We start from the raw sequence: 23,868 nt of genomic DNA on the forward strand, positions 1-23,868 counted from the left end.
CTCTCCTCGCTTATTACCTCAGCACAACTGCACACTACAAACATGACAACTCTTGAAAAATCGTCCCTTGGAAAAAGATGAGAAAAGGAAAATATATTGCCACATGCATAGCACCAATCTCTGGTGTTGGTCTATCGTTTCATCCCTAACACGGGTGATAGCTGCACTGTGTGATGATTCCACTCATAAAGTTTTCCCATTCGAGAGCCTTCCTAGGCAGTAAAATAACAGCAGATAATTCGTAAGTTGAGTTAAATAATTAGATAAATATATAATCATGTACAACTCAAAAACAAAAAGGTTAATGTCACGCAAATCATTTTATTTTCCCATCGTCGCGATGAGTCACATGGCACGTGCAGACCAGCAGAATGCAATGCAACGCAGATGCAATTCAGTTAACCGAGACTTCAGAATGATAAGCCGACTCTGATGGTGGGAAGACTGCCTTTCCAGCAATTTACTGGTCTGTTCTCGAGTTGTACCCGAACTTAGCACAATAATAAATCCATAAATCGATTTCCCTTTTTGTCTTTTCCTTTTACCTCTAGCGATGACTGCTTGTTTTATTTCCCTTGGCAAGTTAAACTATATGCCAGGAATGAAGCTCCGATATTCAAATGTGAAAACTGGGAGGAGCAAGGAAATGAGTGGAATTATTGGTTAGAGTATTAATTCATAAGCTCTATTTGGTGTGCTATCGTTTTGGCCCGTACAACTACGGTGTCAAAAAAGAATGCGTTTCATCGCTTTATTCACCACTGATGCGAATACCTAAGACAGTGTAGAAAGTGGCACTAAAAGCTACAGGTGCACTATTGAAGGAAAATGTAATGAGTAACCGCTATGGGTTGCACGGTGACAAGTATTCGGGATAGAAACCTTGACAGGGACGAGGTCGAGCAGACCGTGAGCCTGCGACTAGGCCCTAAATAAAAAATAAAACAAAATACAGAAGAGGGAACAGCAGTAATTGCGCAACCGGTGAACTGCAGCGCGAGGCCCTCGACACCATATTACGTTGACCAGCGAGGAAAGGTGCCGGGCAAAACAGCATTTGGTCACCACATGGAAGCTGCTTCGTACAGGATCGCCGGCGCGATCCCATACTGCTACAGGCGGCAGCAGAACCTCCCCCTAAGGGCTTACAAGCTAAGAATGAGCTTGAAGCATTTCGTATGCTAAGAAAAGAAGGCTGCCTGCAAGGACTCTGAGACATCGGCTGTTCTCTCAAAATTGAAGTACAGAGCCTGCTCTATGTATTTGAAAAGGTGCCCAGAATAAGCAAAGGCTCGAGTGTTTTGAAATTTTGGGAGAAGTTTTGGTGCCAAGAACTGCATTCACTAGCTACAGTAGCACTTGCTGTGCCATCTACACAAGTTAGTGACGAGACAGCATTTTCTGGACTAAAGTATATCCCCTCTTCTTGTCGAACACAGATGACTTCAAAAGTCCTCGACAATGTCCTCTTCCTTCGGTCTTGATATTTCTCGCAAATAAAAACGTTGGCAGCATTTACTGAGCCTATAAAATATTTGCGAGCAGCCATGACATGTCAAGCTTGTTGTAAATTATGCGACTAAGCATAGCAGTCTAACCTCAAAGTGGTTCTAGAAGAATGTATATAGCATGCCCATGCAGACAACTATGACACGAAACAAGATGGTCGCATCGCGGTGCAGCCACAGGAGTGAGATAACACAGTTCTCCGGCAAATACGATAATGACTCCAACCACAGTACGTATATGGTGGCGGGGACTTTTATCAGCACCTTTCGGGCCACAACACCCGGGTACTTTTGCGTTTCACCTTCGTAAAAACGAGAAATGCAAAGGCATCTGCGTGCTGTGTGATATAGTCACACACATGGTATACACATCGTTAGTCTTGGGGTGTGTGCTTGGTTCGACCTTCATCTGATTTTAAAGTCCTTTAGTGGAAGCTTGACGAAGCATTGTCGTACATGTAGCAGTAGAGGTTTCACTCCAAACTAAAATTGATGTGAAAGTTTGTGTATCTGAAAAGCACAGCAGGAAACATTACTTTCGCTGCGTGACAGCTTTAGTTGGTTATGTGCAAATGAAGATATTCGTTATTTTCCCCCATCCTGCTTTAATCGTCTGTCACTCATTATCAACATTTTGCTGAGGTCTGTACAACCAATTGGAGCACGTCACATTTGATGGCAAAAACAATATACAGACTACTATATGAATTACTAATGTATAATATATAATAGAACCGGAAAGAAAAGTCAGTATTAAAAATGTGCAGTAAAAAATGCACCCGAATTTTCTTTTTTTTTCTGAACCCACTTGAACCGGTTTATGCGGGCTCGAACCAGAACGGAATATGTCTCTGGAGCCGAACCCGAACCGAACCAGAAAAAATTCTAGTTCGACACCCTGTGTCTTACAGCAGCATAGCATTAATGCTTATCTGCAGCACTGATGGTACAAGGAATGTTCAACACTCCTTGTCATACAAGGAACAAACTTATGAACCTTTCTCATTACTACCATATTAAAAAGTACTTTTCATTTCATCAAACTAAAAAAATCCAGAAAAGACCTCTCACAGCAAAGCAATGCAAACATGCTCAACATTTTCAACTGAAGATTTAACAAACTGCAAAAGTGAAATAAACACCATGATGTCACTCTAGTTGCACTGATTAACCTGTGTCTGACATCTCATTTGGGATAAGTAAACCTGCCAAACACCTTTGCTCTGTCAACTATGGAGCCGAATTCCAAATGACATCTAGCCTTCACACTAATCTTACTGAAAGCACCACAGGAGTGAAAGAATGGCTGTGATGGTTACTGAACATGAAAAATAACACAGAGAAAAATATAACATTTTATTTTCTGGAATCCAAAGAGATTTGGCAGCCTTACCACGAGAAGCTGAGTTTTTGTATAAACTGTGAGCTACATTTACGGGGAAATCTTGACCACTACACATAGCTGGGTGAGTGTAACACCCCCTGTTGTGTCACATCTGTGGTGTCACACCTCCTTGCCCCTCTCCTAATGAAATTTCACCCACCCCCTTTCCCAAGCCACCAAACCTTATACATAAATATGCCCTCAGAAAGCGTTTCACACACACTATAGTAGATTTCTCAATTTCTATCTTTATTTTTTATATATTTTCTCTTATGACCTGCCGAACGATGATTTCAGCGGTAAGCTCGAACACCGCTTCTTAAAACTTGATGCGTCCCAGTGCGTGTTCAGCGGAACACGTTGTTTGCACTCGATGCAATGCCGGGTGAACTGCTTTACGCACACAATGTTTTTCACTTTTTTCATTCATTCATTGTGGATTTTCGCATTATAACAGACAACACCGACACCGGCTTTTCTGCGACACAAGGCCCTTACGCTCTCGTGTAAAACTCCAATGCCTACATACCCTTTGACAGCTAACTGCAAACCAGAACCTCACAGTTTTCACTACTGTTCTAGTTTTATAGCGCTAACGCTACGACTCCGACTCTGCCCAAATGCCATTGTTTGTCTCGTCTGTCCTATTCCCTTGAGAAGCATGCTTCTGGCAGGTGGTCAGTGGCAAGTGACATGGCCAGGCACTGTTTGTCAAACCCTCCGGTTTGATTCCCTCTCTAATCCCCAGTCAGACACTACTCCTACGCCACGCAGGCACGTTCGTATGGGCTGGTTAAAGCGGGGATTTATATCCGTGTCAGGTGGTCTTTCACGTAATATGACATAGTATGAATGCAATCTAATGAGTCTAATGAGCATGTGTGCCCTGAAACCGAAGTGCCAGCACAGCTCCAAACCATGCGGATTGCCCATAACTTTTTTTCTGGCTGTTTTTTCTGCCCAGCGCACTGTTCTTTAAAATGCTTAATGTCTAAAGCTTGCAACTGCATGACAAGCTTCCTCTACACCCGAGAAAGAAAGCACACATATGACTTCCAGCATTTACAACAGATAGCCCTAACTCATACATGAGTCAAGTGCCTCAATGACTGCTCGATGCAATAGCTCTGCATCAAGCCCATGCTCTAGTAACAATGTGCCTCATTCAATACTGTTTTTTTCCTAAGCTAGAGGGAGTTCAACCGCCAAAAGTGGGCAGGTTGAGTGAGCTTTGAGCATAGCACTCAAAAGCATTCTTGCATACAAACAAGACGCCTTTCCGACTTAGTGTGGGTGTTTCAGAGAGCAAGATGGCAAATGGTTGTAGAACTCTGGCTTCCTAAGGACTCATCACTCTGAGCAAACTGCGCAATAGAATTTCTGGAAGTACCCTGCTTGCAGCTTCCTCTAACGCCTCTAGTCTCGATGCACAGAGAACTTCGTGGAAGACTTGAAGTCCAAAGATGGCACAAAATAGAAACAGGTGCTCAGAACTCAGACCCTCTGATCCAACAGTGTCGACCCTCTAGGCATGCAGTGCGCAAACAGTCAACCTCTTCCATGCCAAAGGGTCTCCACGATGCAGGAGGAAATGTGTAGGCGCTTCTCCTCCTCTGACTGCACCACCTTTGTCAACGTCATAGTGTCACCTGCAAGAACAATTTTGTCACATGCAGATCCATGATGCAGATCAGCCATGGGGCTAGAGCCATAGTAGAAAAAGAAAAAAAGCCATGCTCCAGCTTTCAGGGAAGCTTTGCTCGAACGAAAACCAGGGCATATTGGCACACTTTAGTATGACATGTGTAAAGAAGTTGAATAATCGTCACGTCTTTTTTTGTTTTTGTTTTTTGTCCTCTTGGTATGACGAATTTAAAACTGACTCTGCTCAGAGGCAGTTGCACGTAGAGCATGCAGATGATGCAGTTCAACTGACTTGCAAATACTAGCTCTCATAAGAGCTAGGACTAGTCCCACTTGAACCAACCGAAGTCAGACCATCTTGACTAAGGCAAGCCAGAAAAGTGGCTTACGTCACAATGAATACAGAACTTGCCCATTGGGGGTACTACATTGATGTCACAGATGACATTGCAACTTGTGACAAGACCGCAAAAAATATTTAACAGCAAAAGAAGTTCGTCAATTGAACGTGAATAAAACTGAGCGGTTGTTAGCGAACTTAAAATGCTTTCTGAAAGCAAATGAACCATTTATGCGACCGTCTTTGGTTCCTCCTTGATTCATTTGGTGTCAAACTGTTTTGACAATACTACATTCTACCACCAACCTCTTGCTAGTCAATGTTCCTGCGCGCCTATGTTTTTCTCAGAACTCGGACAAACTTTACTTCTTTTTGTCCTTCATTTTTCATTTTTTCCTTCTTGCTCCCCCTTGTCCTCGAAGCAAATAAAAGGAAGCGAGATACAAGGCCCAGTCAAAAAGCCCCCTCCCCCGCCACCCCACAATATGGCATTGTTCACACCAAAGCACAAGTGACTCACAGGGTCATCCATGTGGTAGAACAGCATTGTTCACACCCCAAAGTGAGTGTGCAGTGACTAAGGTGACCTATAGTAGGATACAAGTGAAGAAGGCAGCAGCAAGTATCCCTGGCGCCACCAATACATTGTGCCTGTGGAAGGAGCCTGACAAGCCTTTGTTGGTTGTTGTGCCTATAATGGGGGAAGTGGGCTCTTGGGCTCTAATCACCTCGCACCCTTTCTCCAACTTCCCCCTTCAAGATCATGCTCACTATAATAGGTAATTGCGCCCCTAAGTGCCTCCTGCTCCTGGGCACTATAATAGATAATTGGGCTCTTACTATGGCCACATTAATTCTTGGGCTGAGGCGCATATGAGCACAGTTACCATAGCAGTGCACATGACCCTGATTGGACCAGGTCGTCCCTACCTTTCGCAGTGCTTGTGAGACAAAGTATGGCCTCTGCTGCATTGCCCACAGATCGGATAGTAGCGCCAGCTGAAAAATCAGTCCAGCAAGCCTTATGGCAGCAATCAGGTTGCAAAGGTCTATAAACACTGACATCTGCCCAAGGCAAGTGGTGAAAGAACCATCTCCTTCCTTTTCCTGTCGGGCCTCTGCTGTACTGTAGCTGCGAACTCATGAGAACTGGTCGAACCGGTTCGTCGTGTAAACATAACCTCAAAGGCAAGTAAGTAGCCTGGCAGGTAAAATCATTCAGTTCCACTTCTGAACAGGTTTTGCGTATGTCAAGCGTTCACTCACTGCCTTTATTCTTACAATTAGAGCCGCCTCTGTATGCGTTGCAGCTAGCAGGATTTCCTGCACCACGCTGCTAAAAGTCATGCACAGAAGGAGCGCTAAAATTCAGCAATAAAAAAACGTGGCGAAGCAGGGCGCATAATAAGCTTTCCTCGGAAACCACGAGGTAAAAAATTTCAGCTTGCAAACCATTCGGAATCGGTTGGACAGTGTCCTTAGAGCATTGCTGCCCATTTTCGCGTACAGAAAGATGATACGCGGGTGGCGCGGCCACCACCCATCTTTCCTTCTCTTAATCACTTTGCAATTTTTATTTACAGTTCGCTCGTTGTGCAGTTCTCATCTCAAGAACTGCGACATTAAGTTTTGCTCTTGAGCAAGATTGGGACGCCGTTCCAGAGGAGACAGGGAGCGACGACGCGGCAAAGTTGAGCAGCGAGAAGAAAAGGTGGCACAGTCATTCGCAACGGAACTTGCAGATGGTTCGGCGACTGCATACCGATTTTGGGGCTGTCAGGAAGCTGACATTCAGCACGGCATAAAATAGTCAGTAGTGCGGCAGCAAAGACTAGATGCCTAGCCTTTGGCGCCGCAGCTCTGCAATTCTTGGGGAACTAGAGATAATCGTCCCATCTGTTATTCCTGCGGATTCACTGGCCATATTGCTAGGTCACGAAGGATACCAAACCTCCACGTGGTATCGTAGGCTCTCTCCAGATCGAAGAAGACGTCGATACAATGCTGTCTGTGGGTGAATGCTTCCCGGACTGTTCTCAAGGCAGACCAAGTGATCAGTTGTTGAAGATGCCTTTTTAAAGCCGCATTGATGTATATCTAGCAGTTTCCAAGACTGAAGAACAAATATGAGTCTGATGTTTACTATCCTTTCAAACGATTTTGCAACACGGCTGGCGAGGGCTATTGGTGTAACTGCCCGGGCTTGTAGGTGGTTTTCCAGGTTTTAGGTATTATTGCAGATATCCATATTTTATTATACTATCTCTGCGGCAGCTTCAGGGAGATGAGCAAGCATAGCATAATATATTATTGTGAGCAAATGCGGTATACTCCACGCGGCTAGTGCCGGAGCAATGGAAAAGTACATCGTAATGCCATCTACAAGCAGCATCTGGAATCGAAACAGCCAGTGGGAGCCCGTTATTATCTGCAGGCGTGTCACATGGCTGGTTTCACCGTTTTGTGCTCAGCTCAGCAGTGTTGTTCTGGCCGCCTGTCCCCGAGGGGGTCTCTACTGAAAGCAGCGACTGAGAGCCTCCGGCGCTGATCACGTGCTCTTCTCGCAAAAGTTTTAGCCCTGTGGACTGTGCCACTGCTTTCTGTAGGTGAGGTGGGGACCTGGATGTCGACACCAGGTCAAACGGATTGACCTGTGTGCAACTGAGACTGAAGGCGGTGCTGGTCCCTGTGTCCCCACTTCAAAACATGTGCCTCTTTGTTTGACAGAGAGCCATTTCCTTGCCTCAGGGTATGTCAGCTTTCTGTTGTTTTCAAAGCATTAATTTCTTTGTTTTCCACACTGGGTATGGTCTGGAGTAGGCGCCATGTGTGCCACTGCAGTTCACGAAATTTTGGTTTGGTTTGGAGGGTTTAACGTCCCAGAGCGACTCAGGCTATGAGAGATGCTGTAGTGGAGCGTGCCGGAAATTTTGACCATCTGGGGTTCTTTAACGTGCAATGATATCGCATAGCACACAGGCTACTTGCTTTTCGCCTCCATCGAAAAGCGGCCGCCATGGTCGGGATTCGATCCTGCATCCTTGGGCACAGCATTCGAACACCCTAACCACTGCACCACCACGGCAGCGGCTCACATCTGTCATCGGTGTGTTTGTTTTCACCACAAGTGAAGCAAGTGGGTTTGTCCCAGCTAGCCAACGAGCTATGTCTGAAGCGGCGACACTTAAAGCATCATCTGGGGTTCGTAATATAGGGGCGGACTTTGTAATTCAGGTAGGCTGCGTGGATGGACTCTGGTAGGGTAGTGCCACTGAAGGTAAGGACAATGCGTTTGGTTTTGATTTCTGTATTGTTTCTTCGGATGGTTATTCTGCGTGCTGCAATCACTCCTTGCTCAGCAAGTTCTTCTATATCTCCACCAGTACTTTGTAGTAGCTCCTGTTCTGAAACGACGCCCTTTGTTTGGCTGAGGGTGCGTTGAGAAGTTACTTGCACACTCAGCTCACTAAGATTTTCAAAGGACAGTACTTTTTCACTTTGCTCTTTGATCTCGAAAATGCTTCTGGTTTCTGGCAGATGAATTTTTTTTCAATTCGGTGCGACCTCTTTTCAGAACTGATCAGGTTTTTTTTGCAAACTTTTCAATATGGCATGCAAGGACTAAGAATTCCCAATATTCTGTTGCCTCTGATTCTCCCTCATAGACAGAGGAAGGTCCCTGAGGAGCCCGTCAGCTGAGACTTAACCAAGACCTCAACTGTCACCATTCATGGTTTCTTCCCTCCACCTTTCAACCTACCGCCACGGTACGGATCACTGGTTCGGTATAGGGCCTCAGTGTCCGTGGTGGCGCCAAGCACCAACCCCTCGTTACACAAGGTGCCCCTGCATGGAACGAGTCAATGGAAGACAACAGACCACTTACCAAAGAGCATCACGACTTCATCATCTGGTACGCTCCTGGGGAAGCCTGCATAATATAACACAGAAGTATATCAGCCACTCCATTAAGGAGGGATACGAGGCTAAAATCATATATTTCACCAAAAAACTTCATTTTTGATGTTTTGGGTTATGCATGTATTAAACTTCTCACCAAGTTTGATTGTCATCTGCGCAGTGGAAAAATTAAAATTAATTTTTTTTGCGAGATGGGGTGCACTCCCTACAGAAAGTGTCTATGAACGCTCATTTCAAGAAGCAGCCGCATGGAGGGCAGAAAGCTGAATACGGAATGTATAGAATGCTTATTTTTCACCCTCTCCAGCCAAAAAGGACCTGCTTTTGAGGGTAAAGCAGACAGCTAAAAGGAAAAACGGAAAGAAAAGACAAATTTTGTGCCATGGCAACAGCAGATTGCCTGGTAAATCTAAAAAGAAGCTTTTTTTTTTACTATAACGGGGCACAACCCAAGAACACTGTTCTCGTACCACTGAGAGCCTGGCTAACCAAAGTGCTCGACAAGTGGAGACAAAATATGAAGCCTAGACAAAGTTGCATGCCCAGCAACCGACCTGGAAAAGAAATTCACGAAGGCAGAAAAGGCCGCCGGACAGCTTTAAGGCAAGAAAATAAGAGGCAACTCAAAGCAATCACCACAGACCACTGTCATGTCAAAAAGGACAGCCCAAAGTATGCACCAGGCCACTTTGATACATTAATTTAGGCACTAATCTTGAATAGCGTGTTCTGAAATCTTCAAACTCATTTGTTTGTTTGTACTTTTTGCAAGAGCACGACCATTAGGAAAAACCACCATTTCCGAACTCTTCCGCCAAAGGCTCATCGCAAGGTGGTTTCTAAACTAAAATTTTGTTGGGAACAAGATAAGATACTTTATAGATTCCTAATTATTCCATAGAAAAAAAACAAAAAGCTCAAATTCGTGACATGCAATGACAACAGAAAAAAATAAGTTTGTTTTTAAAGTACTCAGCTTGCTCCAAGAATGTCATAAAGATCCAGAAATTTGCCTTATCTTGCACAACCAACAACAGTGAAACTTCACTTGAACGAATTTTAGGGGACCTTAGCTTTGTTAAAGTGAAAGTTCGCTGAACTGAACAAGTGCGTGGAAGCTTGTTTCCATTAGCTTCAAGAAACATTGAGTATACAAATCATATCTCAACCGATTAATTTGTCACAGCACTCACTTGCAAGCGAAGGCTGCAATCTTTTGCAGCACTTCTGAACTTAGGACTGCAGTGATCTTGAACTCATTCACTGTGCACAAGCTCTCGTGAACCTTGTCCGTCACAATGGTCTGTTGGGCAACACAGACTTTCGTTTTTTACAAGGGGATCATTGCTTCAGCAGATCATGGTTAAATAACATACATATGTGCACCTTTCTTGGAGCTAAAATGCCTAGTAGGGCTGAAGCTTTGGCTATGGATGTGGAGCCCATTAAGTGTGCAAAGCCAGCTATGCATTCAGCTGGCTACAAACTTGTTTAGATAGCGAATTCAGTTTAAAGCTAAATCACGGCCACTTGGTAATGAAACATGGTTCTCAACGTGAAAATTCGGGTTGTACTAGTTGAAGAGCTCAGTGTGATGCAGTGGACACAAGATGAGACCGCAGAAAATATTCATAGAACTGAAATAAGTGATAACTGAATTTCGTTTAAAATGAAGGGCGTTTGCATAGCGTTCAGTGGAGCTTCGGTGGGGGACTTAAAGTATGTACAATTGAATACTTCGTTTAAATGACATTCATTCAAGTGGTATTATGCTTTACCTAGAAGTTATCTAAGCACAAACAGCACAAAATGTTTTTTTGAAATGATAGTTTTCCTAAGCTGACACACTTGATTACTCATTATGACAGCTACAACTTGTTTTCTATTTGCGCTAAGTTGATGAAACATTATACAGACAATTTTTTTGCCGACCGTTTTTTTAAAACTTGGCAGACCCAAGAAATTATCCGAATAATTGAACCCGAAAAATTTGTGAACTTGAAAAAAAAAAAAAATCACTCTTCTGCGAAAAGTAAACCTTACGAATCACGAACTTCGCCACTCTCCATGTTTTGTTTATATGCCGAAAACAGGGAGTTACAGCATAGCGCGATCTGTTACTGTGATCGGCTTCCGCGCACCACCCATGCGCATGCGCTCGTGTTATTCGATATGGTAGGCACGGCTGCCAGTCCATGCACGCTGGCTGCTGCAGACGCGGCAGGTGTGCGCGCTGCCGGGACGCATGCAACTCACTCAAGGTGGTCACCACATGTGAAGTGGTGCCCCGCAGAAGTGGATCATGCTAAGCTGTAACTGTTATAACCCTCCAGTTAGAATATCTCTACCAGTCATGCTTTCATCATATCCATACCACTTCACGACATACTGCAACGCAGTCGACCGTGCTGTGAATGAGTGCACGCGGCGTACGTTCACTTTCGATATAAGACCGAGAGATGAAATTCACGGGAGAAAAGCGAGCATTAAGGCACCCAGAAAAGCGAGCGGAACGAGAGCCCCCATGAATCATGAATACACTGAGCAACAATCACAGACTAGGAGTTACAGCAGCTTTCTAAACATGTCTTAGATAGACTGAAACAGGAATTGTGCATATTCATAATCATGCACATCAAAAACAAAGTAAAGTACAGCAAACAATTACAGCTGAGCATTTTGTAGTCAAAAATTATCTGGTGGGCAAAAAAAAGACTGTATAGTATAACCTCGGCGATACGAATTTGGTTGACATGAATTCTTGGCTGGAGTGCACTGTGTACAATGACCAACATTTCCGATGTTCCGAACACTCTACCGCACAACTACAAATGATACGAATGCGCTATCCACTATGCACTGCCGGCACATTGTTGATTCCGTGATCACCAGCCACGCTGTACGCATCACGAGCTGTTTGTGGTGAAGCATTGCCCACCTGTCGCCGATATTGCGCTGCTCGTGCTGCAAGAAGTCCAACCTAACGTGATTTGAAGATTATCATGTTCGTTCTGGTGAAACCGACCAAGAGATTTTTTGAGGCACTTAGTCCGCAGGAAACATGATGGTGCAAGAAAGAGCAATTATTTGGCCAGCTAACCTCATGCATTCTCTGTTCAGTTGTGAAATGAACCGTATTTGAGCAGTTTAATCCAAGTAGGTTAGTCCTGAAGTGAGCGCCTTCAAATCGCGTTGCACTGTTTGTGAAGATGCGCAAGCTGCGTGTACATCACCGGCGTCGCAATCGTCTATCGTCCTTTCCATGCTGTGAAAAGTTTGCAGCGGCGCGGCCTGCAAATCACCAACGTGGTAACTGCCAGTCGCGCTATGTGCACTGTGAGTAGTTGAGTAGTCGGCAGTGGCACATGCCACAGCCACACACAACCCGCAGGTACGTCCCCGCAGGCCCGAACGGCTGCTGTGAAATGCACCGAATCATAAAGATTTCGCCTTTCCTCGTGCTCAACTATTCAGGTGTAATAGCCTTTACTGTCACCAACTTTAACTTAATTTACCTCACATCTTGACTAGAGCTTGAACCTTACTCAGTGTTTTTTTTTTGCTACCTGCCGGTTTTTTATTTCCACATTCTGTTATTTATTGTGCTGTAAAGCTGTAAGAGAAAGATTTGATGTTGGGAAAGGTTGAGGGTCGCCGGAGAAGGGGTAGGCAGCGAACGCGATGATTAGATGGCATCCTCGAGGCACTGCAGATGAAGTTGTGTGAAGTTAGGAAGATAGTGAGAGACCGGAAAGCGTGGCGTGACATGGTCCATAGGGTCACGAAGAGTCGGACATGACTGAACGACTGAACATGGTCCATAGGGTCACGAAGAGTCGGACATGACTGAACGACTGAACTGAACTGAACTGAAAGCCTAGACTACATTTGACTGTGGCGAGCTGCAAAAATATATGCTAGAGCACTTTCATCTGTCCGCTTCCAGCTGACCAAGCATCGAACTGATGTTAGACACTCAATATATGATGGCAAAGGAAACAGCGCATGGCCAAGGGCAAGTGCATCTCTAGATCGTTCTGCGCTTTATCACTGGTCGAAGTGTTTTGTAGCGTGATGTCCCGTGGCATGACTGCTGCTCCATGATCGTCATGCGATCTAGTATATACCAGCTGCAGTCCTGTTGACAGCGGTCCTGCCTTCACTCTGTTTGCAGGAGAAAAGGTGAGAAAAGGTTCGGGGACCCCCACCTGCGGAGGGCCGGATGCTTGGAGTGGCGTTTCAGGGTGGCCATGGTTAGCAGCCGGTTCAGATTCGACCTGCTTTTTGTGTACACAGCTCAATTTTACAGGCTGCTTGACGCATATGAAGTAAAAAAAGCAATCTGAGGCAATTGCGGTAGTGCACAGCACATGGTGATGCTCCAGTGCTGCCGTTGGCAATAGCAGTGTAGAAGAGTTATGTAGCATGCCCAAACCTAGTAGGCCCAGATCGCCCTTCTAAAGCTCGTTGAGCAGCTAACAGTTCGTGAAACGAAGTATATAGTACAGCATTTCCATCGAAACCAGAAGTGTAGCGAGAATTTTACACCATCACTGCCGGATGGGCTGACCCTGGTCACCGGAAAATATGCGAAGGTGTTCCAGTGCCGCTTTATGTTGTGGGCTGTTTTTTCCCAGAACTACCAGTGCGTCCATTCAATTTGACTTCTATTAATGAGTGATATTATTCTGTCGATTACAGAACTTAATGAGTTCGAAGCTAAGAACCACACACTGCATAAAACTGGCCAGATGGCGTGCTTCTTTGCCATGACTTCTGCAGTGTCTGCGAACATGTCAGCCAACCACCCAGAGGACTCGTATCCCAAAGAATGGTTGATATATTTCCAAAGACCAGAAAGAACCTGATAAAAAGTGCATTTTTTTTTGCAAAGTGAATTGCAGAAGGATCCACTCCTACAGTCGATTTTTGCCTAGGGGGCCTTTTTTTTTATAAGGGCCGCTTTCTCAGAGGTCTTTTCGTCCGGAGACATTTTTTCCAGTGATATTTTTACCACCTTGACCAGCATGTCGTTGACTTCGCATTCACTAGTGGCGCTGTACACATTGCAGGTAGTCTGCCGCCTCACGTGGCCCGCATATTGCCGGTATCATGATCATTGGTTCCACTGTATGCACACCACAAGTAATGCGTGAATGCCTCTCCCAGCTTCTGCATACTGATTTTTGTTCTTTGTGATGAAACAAATTTTCAGATGATACGAATTTTTTTGTGTCCTCGTGAAATTTGTATCACCGAACTTCTACAGTAAAAAGAAAAAACACTAACCTTTGAAGGATGGGTCGTGATAAACCACAGTGCAAAGCCCATATGAAAAACCTGGCGATAGAAGTGACTTGACAACACTTGCATACCTGCAAAAGTATGCAAAAATAGAGAGACAAATCAGGCTTTACTGCAAATATATCAGCTAATTGTTTTACTGTGTAGTTAGGGCATCTGATGCATGTCCATGACATGGAACAATAAAAGGGAATTTCGAGGCAGCGTCACCCATTTTCTTTCGAGTTTACTCTGTGCTCATTCTTCAAGGGGCATGTTTAGTGGTACCAGTGAAGCAAGTGTTATAGTAAAACCCCTCCACAGTAAAATCACCCAGACCGGCAAAAATATTTACCATGCCAGTTATTGATGATGACATGGCTCTGAAGGTGCTGTCTGGTAATTACTAAACACATCTTGTTGCTTTATGAAAAAGCCCTTCAGTATACTGTCCCTCCTTTTCTTATGGCCTCTTCATCCAATTTTCTTTCGTTTGCTTTGTCATCTGCTGCTTCTGCCAATTAAGAGCCAACAGATGTGAAACATGTGTGAAAGCGGCAAAACTGCACATGCCATGCCTAGAGTTCTTGCCACTGCTGACTCGTGTTTAGCTCTGCAACGTTTGGCAGTTTCTTCTCTTGCCTACTTCTCACTGCACTTTTACTCTTTTACAATCTGAACGAGCCTCACCACCTTCTTTCCACATTCATCGCCAGGTTTACTTTTCCAACACACTGCATGCTTTGCCTCACGGTTCCAAGGACCACAAGAAGTTGGCTTTTCCTCAGAGCTGGTGAGCCTGGTGCTAAAGCAATTTAAAAAAAATGCACTGTTCTATTGTTTTTGTTTTGTTTCTTTCTAAAAAGAAAAATTTGCCCAGCAATTCTACATTGCGCGCGCCTGGGAATGTCATTTCGTGGGAATTGCACGACCGTGGCCACATGCACTTTACGATAAAATATTTATCAAAATTGTCTACTTAAATGGAGGGGGGATGTAGTAATCTAAAAAAAAAAAAAACTAGCACTTTAGTATAACCAAGTTTAATATAGAGGGGTTCCACTATATATGCTTCACCTTTTGCATCCTTAGTTTTCACTAATACTCAAGCAATATCCAGTTGCATACATATTCTTCTCACTGCATTATCACCCGATATGACCCTCTTCTCTTTCCTTTCCCCAGAGCAGAGAAATGGGCCATATATCCATCTTTCTATCCCTTGCAGTGGATTAACGCATATACCATTCATTCCTATTTGGCACGCATGCTGGTCATCACCAAAAAGTCGCACGATACTAGGGGGACGAAAAACAGGGTGGGCTTAAAATAGATTCATGCAGAAATAACAATGATGGTTTAGGGGCAACGGTGCTTTTAGCCTGTTTAGCACATTCCCTAATACTCCACGTCAAAAAGACATTCTTGAAGCAGTGCTCAACCCCTAGATGCATGCCTCGAAAAAAATGAAAGAAGACCATGACACTGCCCCCCGCTTCCTTGGTTTCAATAAAAAAAAAGAAATTCTTGGTCCAAAAAGCATGTCCAAGATTCAGGAAAGCCAGCCTATTACTTTTCCAGTTGAAATTGCTAATGTGCAATTTTTTACACGAACATAGAAAATTTATTCGGGAAAAAAATACATTAAAGCACCGAAATTAATGAAATCAATCAAAGCCCCACAACGTAGAATCATTTTGCGCTTAAAGATGTACGTGAGACAAGAATTTCAGGGCAACAAGTAAGCATTAGTACGGGCAGCAAAGTCGATCTGAAAGAAAATGATGGAAGACATAGTAAGATCGCTGTTTTCCAAAGTACAGCAAGATCTCATTAGAAGAGACATGGTTACAAGAGAAACTCGGTTATAAGAGAACTTGAAAATCGTTTGGTTGGTTTTCCTATGTTTGCAACGTTAACAACATTGCATACAAGAGATATGGTTGCAAGAGATACTCTGTTACTAAAGACAACTTTTGTAGGTCCCTAGATTAAAATTTTTCACTATTTAGAAGATACATAAATCGGATACGCTCATGCAATTCAGCTGACTCATACCAACTCGTACATGTGGTAATTTAGAGTCCCTTATCTAAATTCTGTTCCATACCAGTGTCCCTTTCTGTCACAATAGTATGTCAGAAACTGAGAAGGAGTGCCTCCCTTTTACTGGCAAATCAAAATGTCCCTGTCAGCCACTAGCATCACATTCTTGTGTCGCTGGAACAATGGGGACATTTTGACTTCCTAGTCAAAAGGAGGCCCTCCTCAGTTCCTGACATATTGCAACAAAATAGGACACTGATATGGAACAGAATTTCACTAAGGAAATTTAAAGTGCTGCACGTACAACTAGGTATGAATTTCTGGTTACTAAAGACTTTGGTTAGAAGAGACCTTTTTCGGGTCCCTTGAGTGTCTCTTGTAACGAGGTTTTACTTTCTTGCTGTGTTGCTAGGTGGCAAAGAAAGAGGGCCCTATTTCCAAGGCAGAATTTACCTAAATTCAAAGAAATCAGCATTAGGTAGAGCCTACCCTAAAAAAGGGCAGTAGTTTGCAATATGCACAATTGTGAACAAAGTGCCTTGAAATATTCTCGGGGCTGGCTCAGTTAAAATTTGCGACCTTCCCTTACATACAGCAACTAATTTATTCATTTATTTATTTGTACATACTGTAGCTCCATCTGGAGCTATAGCAGGAGTGGGTTCAAAAAATGACAAAAAATGTACGGGAATCATACAGTACAATATCAACAATACAATCAAACAAACAATCAAACCAATGCAGAACAAACTAATGATTGAATTGTGGTTATGAAGACAATGATCAACAGTGGCTGATTGCTTCAACAAATTCATGCAATGGAAGGGAGCGATGAGAACCAGGTGTCCTGTTCCACGTCTCGATCGTATGAGGGAAAAAACTGTGTTTAAATGTGTCGGTTCTGGCAAAATAGGGACTGAGGTTTAGTTCATGATAGTGTCTTGTGGACGTGCGATACTCTAGATTAATATAACTGGTAGACGATAGCCGATAATGACCATGCATGATGCAGTAAAGAAATTTTAAGGATTCTACTTGCCGGTTACTTGATAAGTTGTTAGCTGCAATGAAGGAAATGTGGAAGTGGGCGAGAAATTCCTGTGATACTGGTGACAAATGACTGGTGACAGCTTTCTTTTTTTTTTAACACTTTCGATCTAGGAGATTTCAGTTAGTTGATGAGGATTCCATATAACGCAGGCATAATCAAGTATGGGAAAGACTAACAATTTATACATCAATACCTTTCTGTCACATGGAGCTTGAGCTAAGTTACGTCTCAGGTAACCTAATTTCTTAAGAGCTTTACGAGAAATTAAATCAATATGTTTTGACCAACATAAGCTAGTAGTGAAACTAATATCCAGATACTTATATTCATAAATCCTTTCCAGTGATATTCTGTTAATTGAATAGGCAAAAACGAAGGGTGATGAACTGTTAGAAAATGTCATGAATACAGACTTATAAAAATTGATACGCATTTGCCAATTTTTGCACCATTCAGAAAATGTAACAAGTGATTCGTTAAGACGGTAATGATCCTCAGAGGAATGGATGGTGCTCTATAGGACACAATCATCAGCATACATGCGGATTTTAGATATGCCTGTATTTGGAAGGTCGTTAATATAAAGTATGAAACAAAAGGGACCTAAGAAGGATCCTTGTGGCACACCAGAAGAAACTGGGATGACACTGGATTCAGCTGAATTGTATGCTACACACTGAGGGCGGCCAGAAAGAAAGTTAGATATCCAGTTAACCAAGGTTGGATCTTTTAATACAAGGTTTAGTTTGCGCAGGAGCTTTGAATGAATTACGGTGTCAAAAGATTTACAGAAGTTGATACATATAGCATCAATTTGGTTACCAGAATCTAGGATAAAAGAAATGTCATGCACAAATTCAGATATTTGCGTTAGTGCTAAAACCCAGTCGAAAACCATGCTGAACGTTAGATAAAATGTTGTTTGTTTCCAGAAACTTTGTAATATGCTTATAAATAATATGTTGAATTCGCAATATGAAACATTTAAACTGCCATAATTCAGCAATCTTCAAAAACATTAATTAAATGCCACCTATCTATTCCCCCGAACCCCAGTTCAAACTGGTGAGCTACCCCGTGCAACAGGTAGATTACCTGTGTCACTATCAGCACTAGTATTCCTCTGCAGCACATGTAAACAAAGTGTTAAGGCTGCTTTCCTTTCACGAGGCTCTCCTATCCTGTCATCATGACATGATACTGCAGCTGGCACTGTAAATTAGGCAGCGGGGTGTGGGAGCTCAGTGCTCACACAAACCCACACCCCTATTCACGGCAGAGTTAGTGTCATAGGCCACAGCACCAGACTTTGAGCTTATTAGCACCGTGTTCCTCTAAGAAGTGGGTGTGAATGGCAAGGGAGGAGAAGATTCGAGATAACAGAAGTGAGGAAAGCTAAACACTACTGTACTAGACCACTTCGCCCATTGTGGCTATCTTCGGAAGTGGGCACTTACAATCCACACTATACATATTCGTGACAACTATTTAAAAATTTTGGATGACAAAAATTACAGCTGTAGCGCTCATATACAGCAGACTCCCATTAAGATGAACTTGGCTATAATAAATTCTTAAGTAAGTTTGAGATTGTGAGACCATTGGTTGGTTTTCCACAGACTCTGTGCCAAATAAACTTGCTTAGCTTCTTTCACATGTCCGTGAGATAAAATTAATTTCTCCAGCAATCAATTTCTGTTCTGTATTATTCAGCTACTTTTCTTGGGGGCAGCGCATTAACGTAAGCTCTTGTTCCGCTCTTTTTTTTTTTTTCGCGAGTTCCACCTCGCAGTCTTTGCTACAGTCATTAACCATGGAAAAGGAAACTGAATGCTACTGAGATGCAGCGCGTGCATTCGTTTGCGGCATGATCATGACCTGCGCTTCACGTGAAGTGGCATGGACATGGCGAAAGCATGACTGGCCGAGATATTCTAACTGGAGGGTATAGTGGTGACAGCTTAGCACGATCCACTTCCGCGGGGCACCACTGCACATGCCATCACCACTTCAGAGCGAGTTGCATGTTTCCCGGCGATGCGCACGCCCACTCCGTCAGGACCAGTCAGCATGCCCGCACTGGTGGCAGGGCCCTCGCGGTATAAGATCGCTCTGGCGCGTGCGCATGGGCGGCATGCGGAAGCTGATCGTAGTAGCGGACCGCACTATGCGATAACTCCCTATTATTGACTTATAAACGAAACATGGGGAGAGGCAAAGTTCGTGATTTGTAAAGCTGGTTTTTCGCAGAAAAGTTATTTTTTTGAAGTTCACTAATTTTTCGGCTTGTTCGCTAATTCGGACCATTTCCCGGCTCCCACCGAGTTCGAAAAAACGATCAGCGAGAGCCTCGTCGAGATGTCAAAGTATAGAAAGACACGACTGACACCAGTCCCAGTACAGTTTGCAATCCTCTCTTCTGCCGTCTAGAGCTCACACTATTCCTGTGCTCTTGCACAAAAACCCCTCAGCTTAAGTCAAAGCACTTGCCTTGGCCGCTCGTCATCGTTGACAGCTACCAAGGCACCCCTGTCCCACACAATGTCCATAGTTCCAGCACATTCCCTGCAAAAGTGCAGTGTACCACGTCATCAATAGCAAGAGCAGATGTGAAATACTTTCCACTCAACATCTTGATGCCTTCCATATCAAGAAGACAATGCAATAGGCAGCTGATAGTAAAACCATCTTCCAAAAACAACTCAAGACACGATTTCATTCTTCTCTACTTGGGAAAGACAGATGCACAATGAATTAAAGCAAAGAATGAAGAAAGGAAGAACTGCTTGATATTTATGCTATGCTCCATAGTAGAAGAACTCGACAGTCATTATGCTCCACTCTAACACCAACAGCTGCACAGCTAGTGCACTGTGGTACCCCATCTGCTCCCACCATAGCACTCGGTTGCAGCTTCGAATCCACATCTTTTTCAGTGTGCCTCTGTTATCGCTACCATTTCCCTTGCCCTAAATCTTCATTTCCTTCTCCTTAACACTGCTCTCTTAGGGCTAAAGATATGCCCTCATGATGTCAACATCAAGATTAAAAGCACACTACTCTGTGTGAAATGTACTCTGCTTATCAGGAGTCAAACGCATTAACTTAGTGGTACACAAACTCTCAGCCTTACCTCCGATATGATTGCTACAGCTATGATAATACTCACTTGCTGAAGTCAAATATGCTGCAGATGAACACTTGCAAACGGTGCTCGAGTGTCTGAAACAATGGGAATAACATCATTCTGTGGCACTTAGGCATTGCCTGGAAGGAATGAAACAACTTGTAGTGTTTGACACCCTTTTGCTGCATATGGACTATGATAGACACCACAGTGAAGGACCCCTGATTAATTTAGACCACCCAGGTTTATTTGACACGCACTTGCATTTTACAGCACATATGTGACTTAGCACTTTCTGGAAAAAAGCTGAGTCAATCCAAAGACACTGTAATGATATTCATACAACTGTCACACATGTCAAAGCATCTCTTGCCAATGATCATTAAACTGCAGACACAGTTCTATAAGTATTCATATGCTAACTTGATGTGAAAGCACTTTATACCAAAATAGCGTTACCATGAGCAGAAAGGTGGTCTGCTGTCTGCCAATCACGGCTACTCTTCAAAGTACCATTCTTTACTGTGGAACATTCTTTGTAAAGGTGCTTGTTGAAAGGCAAAGGCTTTCAACTTCCCTTGTGAATTACTTGTTATATATATATATATATATATATATATATATATATATATAGCCTAATATTCTTTCTGAGAATATTAGGCTATCATGCCTTGAGCAGCATATATTGCACAAATTTCAATGCTAGTGATGCCATGTGCATGCTTTGTGGCAAAGAGCACACTTACACGAAACACTTTGCAGTGCAGCACAGGGCAAGTGACCACCTCAAAGCGCAGGCCGCTGTCCTTGAAGAACTCACTCGCTGACTTCTCTACATACTCCACTCCAACTACATAGTGGCCAAGGCTGCAGAACCTGTCAGAAGAGAAGCGTGCGACAGACACTAGTGGAGCAAAAGTTACATACTATGTTCAGTCCTCCCCCTTCCTGTAACAGCCTCTAAAAGAAACTAACAGCAGGGGACGGCAGACAGTTAGGTGGGCAGATGAGGTTAAGAAGTTCACAAGGGTCAGGTGGATGCAGCTACCACAGAACCGGGTTAATTGGAGAAATATGGGAGAGGCCTTCGCCCTGCAGTGGGTATGGTCAGGCTGATGATGATGATGATGAACAGTATGAACAATAAATAAAAAAAATAAATGAATAAATATCGAATTCCAATCTTACGCACTGCAGAGATGAAGGGCACACTGTTATATCCTAATCTTCCCTTTGACTGCCAGGAAAAATATATGCCTGACCACAGCAAAAAAATCTACAGTACCTTTACTTACAACCATTACTGAAATTAACATAAATTAAAACTATTACGATTAAACCATTATGATGAATAAACAATAAAATCATCTATGTGGTCACTCTTTAATATGTGCCACTTAACTACATAGCATCCCTGATGGGTGATGCTAAAAGGGGCACGGCAGGGCATATTACAGAAGGTAGGAAAAACCCTGCCGTTTGCACAAATTCATAGCGCAGACCTCACATGCCATCACATCGGCCACAAATTACCACAATGACATAATCATCCCTCAGTGTGTGTTCTCTTCCTCCAAACAACATACTTCTGTTATCCTGTTTCTACCACCTTGACTCAATGCACCCATCTGGTTTGTTGAGTTGTTCTGGTGGTGCTATTGACAGGTAAGAAAAATGCCGAGAAAAGTTTTCCAAATGTGACAAACATTTATGATGAAGCTGGCAAGTGCTGTACAAGAGAATAATGAGCAAGCGAGATTAAGCACATGCACACAATTCACAACAGTTGTTGATAAGTAAGAAGGGAGCCAACAGCCTATCATGCAAAGGAAACCATAGTTGTTGTTTTTTTTTGTTTTTGTTATCATTCACTAATGTTTAATAATAAGGTAATCTTGGAGATAATTGGTTAGAAAGTAGAAGAAACAGAAGAAACCTACGACCTGCAGTAATTTATTACTATCCACATGCCACCAGCGGCATGTGGCTATTTCTTCTACTTTCCAACCAATTATCATCAAGATTACATTATCTAACATTAATGAATGACGACAAAAAAAAAAAAGAATGCTATGCTTTCCTTCATGTCAGTGGCTATTGGTGCCCTTATTATATTCCAATATTGTTCTGCTGGTAATCTAATAATATGTAAAATTTTAATAGAAGAGACATCTGGGCGAGTTGCGTGACGAGGAACCGCGCTACATACGTAAAATTTTACTTTCATTGTCACTTGTTTACTTTCCACTTCAGTGCCCCATTTAATAACGTGTAGTGATGATAAATCAATCCAGAACCAAACATAAAAAAGAAATCAGGACGTAGGCTGCACTTGCAGCAGATAAACTGTGGTTTATACAGGGCACAAGTCCCAGGTAGCATAGCAGGTGTAACCTCAAATGATGATTCAGAGGCTGATAAGCAGATAAGGCACAAGTGCCTAAGTGGCAGCTAAGACATTCGCCTCTCGCAGGCAACGCTAACGCCAGCGTGTCTAATCTGCATTACCACTTAGTTAATTTTTGTTGGGCTGTTTTCTGACAGCCTTGTTAAAAAGCGACTGCTGAAGACCAACACAAAGCAAAGTTCTCAACAAACGCACAGACTTACTGCCGACCCCGTTCATGTGGGGTCGTAAAACCCGGTCTGTCATGGTGCAAAACTGAGAACAAATGCTCATGTGCAATATACAGATAGTAATATGAAGGCTCACGCTTACCACAGTAATTCGTAGGCCTTTCCACAGAGTGGAATGAACACCCGAGCGTTTTCCTTTCCAGCCAATATCAGCTGCTGGTTCTGGTGCAGCAACCTGAAAGCAAAGCATCAACATATGTAGTACACTCGCAACGAGACGCGGTCGCTATTTCAACCAGCTCTACACAGAGCAAGAAGGCAATTTCATCTTTACAACGCTAAATCGCTGTTCAAATCGCGTAAATAGAACTACTCATTATAGAAACGCTCTGACACATTACCTGTGCTAATGCCGAACTGTAGTGTTGCTTTCCAAGCACTGTGCAAATGACGCACAGTTCTTGAAGTAAGCCCCTGTTCTCACTTACCGATGGATGCCATGCGTTTGCCAGGGGGTATCTCCCGTATTCCACCGTTTCGACCAGAATTCTTTCTGATCTCGGACAGCTGCTGTAGGAAGCGATGCTCTCTTGGGCCTATGGTCTCTGAATGATATCGAGCGCACATAAGTTTGAGGCACAGCAAATACCATTAAAGGCAACATCTCTACATTTAAAACAAGCTCGCATTACAATAAATACAAGGAATTGTACCGTCAAAGTGCTGAAACAAAACACCACAGTTCTTTTAAAGTGATAAGCTGTCAAAATCCCGCCAGACGCATAGATATAAAGTTGGAGCTTACTTCGAACTCCAGCGTTGGCCCATTGTGAATGCAAGCTCAGCGAAGTCAGAAAAGAACGTAAATGCTGCCTTTTTGGCGAATGACCTCGTTTACAGCTACTTCATGTTATAAACAACACGCAAAACACGCGCGAGAGTTGATAACACGGCCGTCTAAGATAGCGGCGCAGCGCCATTTTTTTG

General features: G+C 43.4%; 1 protein-coding gene across 1 annotated transcript; it reads right to left on the bottom strand.

The window, feature by feature from the left end:
- Positions 1-2,851: 2,851 nt before the first annotated feature.
- Positions 2,852-23,860, bottom strand: LOC146178405 (putative thiopurine S-methyltransferase). The gene is made up of 9 exons (XM_084578241.1): positions 23,687-23,860; positions 23,370-23,486; positions 23,024-23,116; positions 21,051-21,180; positions 20,347-20,399; positions 19,668-19,742; positions 14,087-14,172; positions 8,763-8,807; positions 2,852-4,541 (listed from the first exon to the last, which is right to left on the bottom strand). Exons 1-9 carry the CDS (start codon positions 23,707-23,709, stop codon positions 4,441-4,443), a joined length of 723 nt encoding a protein of 240 aa, XP_084434367.1. The 5' UTR covers positions 23,710-23,860; the 3' UTR covers positions 2,852-4,440.
- Positions 23,861-23,868: the final 8 nt, after the last annotated feature.

The sequence above is a fragment of the Amblyomma maculatum genome, chromosome 9 (genome assembly GCF_055883805.1).
Source record: "Amblyomma maculatum isolate TAMU_Amacu chromosome 9, ASM5588380v1, whole genome shotgun sequence".
In the NCBI taxonomy this organism is placed as follows: domain Eukaryota; kingdom Metazoa; phylum Arthropoda; class Arachnida; order Ixodida; family Ixodidae; genus Amblyomma; species Amblyomma maculatum.

Coding starts and splice junctions, on each gene's coding strand:
- LOC146178405 (XM_084578241.1), bottom strand. CDS start 23,709: ATGGGCCAACGCTGGAGTTCGAA. Junction 23,487..23,686: donor GGCCAACGCTGGAGTTCGAA/GTAAGCTCCAAC, acceptor GATATCATTCAG/AGACCATAGGCCCAAGAGAG. Junction 4,542..8,762: donor TGAAGTCGTGATGCTCTTTG/GTAAGTGGTCTG, acceptor TTGTTCTTGCAG/GTGACACTATGACGTTGACA.